The following is a 7,411-nucleotide window of genomic DNA, read 5'->3' as shown; positions in this document are numbered from 1 at the left end:
AGAGAGAGACAGAGAGACAGAAAGCGAGAAATCACCCCCCAGGGGGGATGGCCACGCCGCAATCCCTTCTCCTCCATTCTCCTCTCGGGATCTTGGGCACGCACGCACACGCGCCCGGCATGAGTTTAAGCCACCATGTCTGGGACTCAAACCGCGGTCAACTACGTGGGAGCCCAGCGACATAACCATTACGCTAACCGCTGGTCCTCCCCTCTTTGTTTCTGATAAGCTCAAACATCCTCTGGTTAAAAAGGGGGTGGGGGGGGCAGCAGCAGGTGGCAAGGTGGTTAGGGTGCTGAACGCCCACAACGCTGACTGCAGTTCGAGTCCCAGACCTGGCAGCTTGCTTCCTCACTTTCCCTCTCTCTCTCTCTGGTCAATTTAAATAATAATAATAAATAAACTAATTCTTTAAAAAAAATAAAAAAGGGAGGACCAGTAGGTGGCGTGGCGGTTAAGGCACTGGGCACTCCCACCTGGCTGACCACGGTTTGAGTCCCGGACTTAGTGACTTGCTTTCTCACTTTCTCTGTCTTTCTCTGGTCAAATTAAAATAATGAACGAATAAATAAAATTTATTTAATTAATTAATTTTTTTTTTTGCTTTAAGGTGCTTGTACTTATCAGCAAGAGACAGAGAGACAGAAAGCACGAAAGCACCCCCTGGGGGGATGGTGAGGCACGCACGCACACGCGCCCGGTGTGAGTTTAAGCCACCGGCTCCGGGATGTGAACCATGGTCGACTATGTGGGAGTCCAGCGACATAGCCATGACGCTAACTGCTGGTTCCCTCTAAAATAATTCTTAAAAAAAAAAAAACAAAAAGGAGAGAGCACCTTAACCCCAGTTCCAGAGCCAGAGCATGAATCCAAGACTCCTGGTCCTCCATTTATTTCACTCTAATCTCTGCCCGGGTCCCAGGGCCTAGAGGCCACCCTCCATATAGGGTCACGGGTCCCCAAGGCCATAGAGGCCCGATCTGCATTGATGTCCCCCGAGGGGCTTGCTGGGGCCCTGGGGCAGGGTTTACCCGGGAGGACTAGATGGCCGGAGTCGTGGCCCCTGCCGTAAGTAGCCATGGGGACTCGGGCATGTCACTTCCCCTGCGGAAACAGAGAAGGAGAAAGAGACAGCACCCTGTGGATGCCTCCTCTTGCAAAAGCTGATACAGAGGACTGTCTTAGGGGCCGGCAGGTGGCATGGCCGTTAAGGGCGCTGAACTCCCACATGGCCAACTGCGGTTCGAGTCCCGGACCTGGTGGCTTGCTTTCTCACTTTCCTTCTCTCTCTCTCTCTGGTCAAATGAATAATAATAATAACAAATAGGGACCATTAGGTGGCATGGTGTTTGGGCATTGGACACTCCCATGTGGCTGACTACAGTTCAAGGTTCTAGTCCCAGATCTGGTGGCTTGCGTTCTCACTCCCCCCTCCTCTACACCATGTGTCTCTCTGGTCAAATTAAAAAGTCTGAATAAAGGGAACCAGCAGTTAGCGTAATGGCTATGTCGCTGGACTCCCACGTAGTCGACTGCGGTTTGTGTCCCGGACCCGGTGGCTTAAAACTCACACCGGGCGCGTGTGCGTGCGTGCCCAAGATCCCGAGAGGAGAATGGAGGAGAAGGGATTGCGGCGTGACCATCCCCCCTGGGAGGTGATTTCTCGCTTTCTCTCTCTATGTCTCTCTCTGTCTGTCTGGCGAGCACACGCGCCCTACAGTGAAAATCTCTCCAAAAAAAAAAAATCTGAATAAATAAAATGAAATGAATAATTCTTTAAAAACAATAATAAATTAAATTTAATTTGAAAAATGCCAGTCTTAGCTGCACCTGGGGGAGGGATTGGTTTAGACCACATCTATCATACACAACAGCAGCTAGCATCTCAGTTATAATTATACTGTTATTGGGGCCGACAGGTGGCATGGTGGTTAAGGCGCCAGACTCCCACATGGCTGACCGTGGTTTGAGTCCCAGACCCGGCGGCTTGCTTCCTTACTTTCCCTCTCTCTCTCTAACTCTGTCCTTCTCTGTTCAGAATTAAAAATAAATAAAGTTCAAATTACAAAAAAAGAATATATATATATATATATATATACTATTATTTAAATTTATTGCCACAAGGTGCATGAGCTCACTGAAGACAGAGAGAGGGGGAAAGTGAAAAATCACACCCCAGGGGAGGTGACTGTGCTAATGTCCCTTCTCCCCCATGTTCTCAGGGTTATGAGCACGCACATACACGCACCCAGCATGAGTTTCATCTGCTGGGTCCGGGACTCAAACAGCAGTCGAATACGTGGGAGTCCAGTGATGTAACCATGATGCCATTTACTGGTCCCATTCTTTTTTTTTTTAGAATTATTTTATTTAACTTTTATGTATGTATGTATGTTTTTATTTATTTATTTTTTTTTGGAGAGGTTTTTTGCTATAGGGCGCATGCGCTCGCTAGACAGACAGAGAGAGACAGACAAGAAAGCGAGAAAGCACCCCCCAGGGGGGATGGCCACGCTGCAATCCCTTCTCCATTCTCCTCTCAGGATCTTGGGCACGCACGCACACGCACCTGGTGTGAGTTTTAAGCCACCGGGTCCGGGACGCAAACCGTGGTAAACTACATGGGAGTCCAGCAACATAGCCATTACGCTAACTGGGGGTCCTGAGGGAGAGTGCATTTCTTTAAAGAATTATTTTATTTTTGGGACCAGCAGTTAGCGTAATGGCTATGTCGCTGGACTCCCATGTAGTCGACCGCCGTTCAAGTCCCGGACCCGGTGACTTCAACTCATGCTGGGTGTGTGTGCGTGCATGCCCCAAGATCCTGAGAGGAGAACGGAGGAGAAGGGATTTCTGTGTGGCCATCCCCCCTGGGGGGTGATTTCTCCCTTTCCCTCTCTCTCTGTCTCTCTCTGTTGAGTGCACATGCCCCTCGGCTAAAAAAACAAAACAAATCAATCAGACCAGATCTCTGAGGCCCCCGGGGGTCTGGGCATTCCAGGCGTGAGTGTGGGGTGCTACTCTGTGATGGTGACTGCCCACCCTCTCCCCGCAGCTGCTGAGGAATGCCCAAGAAGTTCCAGGGCGAGAACACCAAGTCGGCAGCGGCCCGGGCACGCAGGGCGGAGGCCAAGGCCGCGGCCGATGCCAAGAAACAGAAGGAGTTGGAGGATGCTTACTGGAAGGATGAGGACAAACACGTCATGAAGAAGGAACAGCGCAAGGTGGGTGGGCCCTCGCCCTGGGACCCAGCGTGGTCTCGGGCAGCGGGAGTTCCCTCCGGGCTTGGGGCTGCCCAGGGAGGGGACCAGCTGGAAGCAGAGGCTGGTGCAAAGGCCCTGAGGCAGCGAGGCCTCGGTCCATTAGGGAAGCGGCGGGCAGGGGTTCGAGTCCAGCCTCTCTGGGCTCCTGCGTTTCCTTCCTGGAAGGCCAGCCTGGACCAGACTGGATATTCTTGCCCGGCAGCCATTCTGCCCCCCCCCAGGGGACGCTTGTCACTGTGTGGAGACAGGTGTGATTGTCACAGCTCCCTGGGGAGTGGGGGCCAGATGCTCGGGGGCACCCGGCAGTGCATGGGAGGGCTTCACAGCTGAGAGCCAGCCGGCCCCGCTGCCACCACTGCCCAGGACCCAGGACGGGGAGGCTGTGACAGGTCCCCTGTCTCTTCCCTGTGGACTCAGGGCCAGGCGGCTCCAGGCGTTTATAAAAAACAGAGAAGCTGGGACCAGCAGTTATCGTAATGGCTATGTAGCTGGACTCCCACGTAGTCGACTGCGGTTCGCGTCCCGGACCCGGTGGCTTAAACTCACACCGGGTGCGTGTGCGTGCGTGCCCAAGATCCCGAGAGGAGAATGGAGGAGAAGGGATTGCGGCGTGGTCATCCCACCCCCCCGTGGGGGGGTGATTTCTATTTTTATCTCTCTTTCTGTTTCTGTCTCTCTGGCAAGCGCATGTGCCCTGTAGCAAAAACCTCTCTGTAAAATAATAATAATAACAAAACTAAATATCTAAAATAATAATAATACATAAATAAAATTAAATACTTCTTTTTAAGAAGATTTATTTATTTATATTGCTTTTATTTAATTTGACTAGAGAAGGAGAGAGAGAATTTAAGCCTCCGGGTCTGAGACTTGAACCATGGACAGCCATGTGGGAGTCCAGCACCTTAACCACCATGCAACCTGTCGGCCCCTCTTTTGTTTTTTTTTAAAGAGATTTTTGCTATAGTGCACGTATGCTAGTCAAAGAGACTGAAAGGGAGAAGTCATCCCTCAGGGGGGAGGGCCACACCGGAATCCCTTCTCCTCTGTTCTCCACCACAATCCCTTCTCCTTCATTCTGGTCTCAGGATTTTGGGCATACACGCACGTGCACCCAATCTCAGTGCATCTGGGACTCGAACCGCATTTGACGAGGTGAGAGTCCAGCACCTTAACCACGATGCCATCTGCGAGCCACTAGATAATTCTTTCAAAAAAGAAAAAAAGGCTCCATCCTGGCCATCGTCCTGGGGGAAATGCTTTCTCACTTTCTCTCTCTGTCTCTCTCTCTCCCCCTCGCGAGAACATACACCCTATAGCAAATTTAACAAGAAGAAACAAAAACCCCAGGTCAGGCGTGTGCGCATGCCCAAAATTCCAACAGGAGCAGAAATGCTCCCTATGGGGGGTGCTTCGTCTTGTTCTTTCTCTCTCCTAATTTGTCTCTATCTCTCTCTCTCTGGCCAGGGCACGCACCCGCTAGTAAATTGAAAAGAAATACAAACACACACACACACACACACACACACACACACACACACACCCCAAAACATAGAGCCCCCGGGAGCCTAGGGCCGACCCCAGGAGGGTTGCGGTATTGGCTCCTGGTGGGGCTGCAGGGCTGATGCTGACCTGCTCGGACACTAGATGGCACCAGCGAGCAGTCGCGGCCAAGCGCGGTGCCCGCTCTGGGCTGGTGAGATGCGAGGGGCGTGGTTCGGGGGAGCAGATTGGGGGTGCTTGCCCTGCACCCAGGTCCCGTGTGCTCCGTGGTCTTCCGGTGCAGCTGGGACCCGCCTTGTCTTAGGTGAACACTGAGCCTGCTGTGTTCATTGGTTCCCTGCCTGTCCCTCTCTGTCCCCATTCCACGTCCTGTCTGTGGAGATCCTTCAATGTGTGCAACTATTTTTGTCTTCATTTTCTTTTCTTTTTTCTTTTTTAGTTCTTTAAAAAATTATTTTATTTAACTTTATTTATTTATTCATTCTTTCATTTATTTTAATTTGACCAGAGAGGCACAGCCGCCAGGTCCAGGACTTGAACCATGGTTGATCATGTGGGAGTCCAGCACCCTTAACCTAACCACCACCTGCCAGCCCCTTAATTTTTTATTTTAAAGCATTATTTATTTAATTTTATTTATCATTATTATTATTATTATTTCGACTTGATTAGAGAGTGACAGAGAGAGGGAAAGTGGGAAAGCAAGGCACCAGGTCGGGGATTTGAACCACAGCTTGCCATGTGGGAGTCCAACGTCTTAACCACCGCACCACCTGCCGGCCTCACTAATATATTGTTTTTTAAGAATAATTTATTGGGGCCAGGAGGTGACGTGGTGGTTAAGACGTTGAACTATCACATGGCAAGTTGTGGTTCGAGTCCCCGACCTGGTGGCTTGCTTTCTCATTTTCCCTCTCTCTCTCATTCTGTCCCTCTCTGGTCACATTTGAAGAAAGAAAGAAAGAAAGTGAAATTAAAAAAATAATTTAAAAGACCACGTTAGGCTCTAAGCTGTTCTTTTCTTTCTTTTGTCTTTTTAATTACTTACTTAACTTTATTTATTTATTCATTTTATTTATTTATTTATTTATTTATTGACCAGAAAGACACAGAGAGAGTGAGAGAGGGAAAGTGAGAAAGCAAGCCACCAGGTCCAAGACTTGAACCGTGGTCAGCCATGTGGGAAACCAGCACCCTTATCCACCACACTACTTGCCGGCCTGTCTTTCTTTCTTTTTTTAAAAAGGTTGTTGCAACATTAGACTGATTTTTTTTTTTAAATTTTATTTACTCATTTACTTATTTCATATTGACCAGAGAGTCACACACACACACAGAGAAAGAGTGAGAAAGCAAGCCACCAGGTCCAAGACTTGAACCGTGGTCAGCCATGTGGGAAACCAGCACCCTTATCCACCACACTACTTGCCGGCCTGTCTTTCTTTCTTTTTTTAAAAAGGTTGTTGCAACATTAGACTGATTTTTTTTTTAAATTTTATTTACTCATTTACTTATTTCATATTGACCAGAGAGTCACACACACACACACACACACACACACACACACACACACACATGCTCCGCATGAGTTTAAGCCACCGGGTCCAGGAATTGAACTGCAGTTGACTACATGGGAGTCCAGCGACATAGGCATTACGCTAACTGCTGGTCCTTAAGCTGTCCTTTTCTGATGCCAAGTGGCTCATGCCTCAGGGCCCTTGCATCTGCCATACCTTCCACTATGAAGTCCCCTGTCCTCTGCTCTCCCCCTGGCCAGCCCTCCTCCAGCCAGGCCTCCTTCAAGAGCCATCCCCTGTCCTGCCGAGGTTCCCAGTTCTCATCGGGGATCCTCCCCTGGTGCGTCAGGCCCGACCCCTGCACCCAGCATAAGGTCTGGGGTGACACCGCAGGCTTTCATCCACCCTGGCTGACCAGTGCCACCAGGACGGGTTCCTCCGTCCTCGGTCTAACCCCTCTACTCCCGCAGGAGGAGAAGGAGAAGAGGCGCCTGGAACAGCTGGAGCGGAAGAAGGAGACGCAGCGCCTGCTGGAAGAGGAGGACTCAAAGCTAAAAGGCGGCAAGGCCCCCCGGGTGGCCGCGCCCAGCAAAGTCACCCGTGCGCAGATCGAGGACACGCTGCGGCGCGACCACCAGCACAAGGAGGCCGCGGACACAGGTGGGCCCTGGAACCCACCCCAGAGCAGCCCTTTTGAAGGCCCCAGGACCTGACCCCAAGGCAGAGACCACAGTGCTCCCCTGGTCCCCCCAGATAAGCCGCCCCGGCTCTGCCTGGCGATGAGTGAGTGGGCGGCAGCTTGGCAGGCAGCTCTGAGCGCGGTGCAGACAACTCGGCTCTGCGCATGCGTGTACTCACCTGCTTGGCAGAGGCCGGGCTTCCATCTCCGGGGGCTCCAAGGTGCTATGGGATGCCTGGAGCCTCAAGTTGGCACCTAACTATGTGCTGGGGTGCAGGGAAGTTAGAGATTGCTCAGCCTGGGCAGAGGGGAGGGCGCTGGGGCGCAGGTGTTGAAGGATTTCGAACTTAAGATTATTTATGTCCTCCCCGGGCTCCCCCCACCCCATCATTCTCTCCCCACCTCCCTCCCTCCCTGCTCTGCTTTCTCCACCCCGTCCCATATCCCTG

At 51.2% G+C, this 7,411-nt stretch overlaps 1 protein-coding gene across 1 annotated transcript in view; it reads left to right on the top strand.

The window, feature by feature from the left end:
* The window catches only part of CCDC124 (coiled-coil domain containing 124), a gene marked incomplete in the record, with an annotated part of 11,818 nt that overhangs the window by 3,257 nt on the left and 1,150 nt on the right, over window positions 1-7,411 (top strand). The window contains 2 exon segments of the mRNA XM_014587323.1: window positions 3,056-3,224; window positions 6,754-6,943. Coding sequence (XP_014442809.1) covers window positions 3,066-3,224; window positions 6,754-6,943 — 349 coding nt within the window.

Source organism: Tupaia chinensis, unplaced genomic scaffold (genome assembly GCF_000334495.1).
Source record: "Tupaia chinensis unplaced genomic scaffold, TupChi_1.0 Scaffold000201_1, whole genome shotgun sequence".
NCBI classification, from domain to species: Eukaryota; Metazoa; Chordata; class Mammalia; order Scandentia; family Tupaiidae; genus Tupaia; species Tupaia belangeri.
The sequence above is the reverse complement of the archived record's forward strand: the minus strand, read 5'-3'. Positions and strand labels throughout refer to the sequence as shown.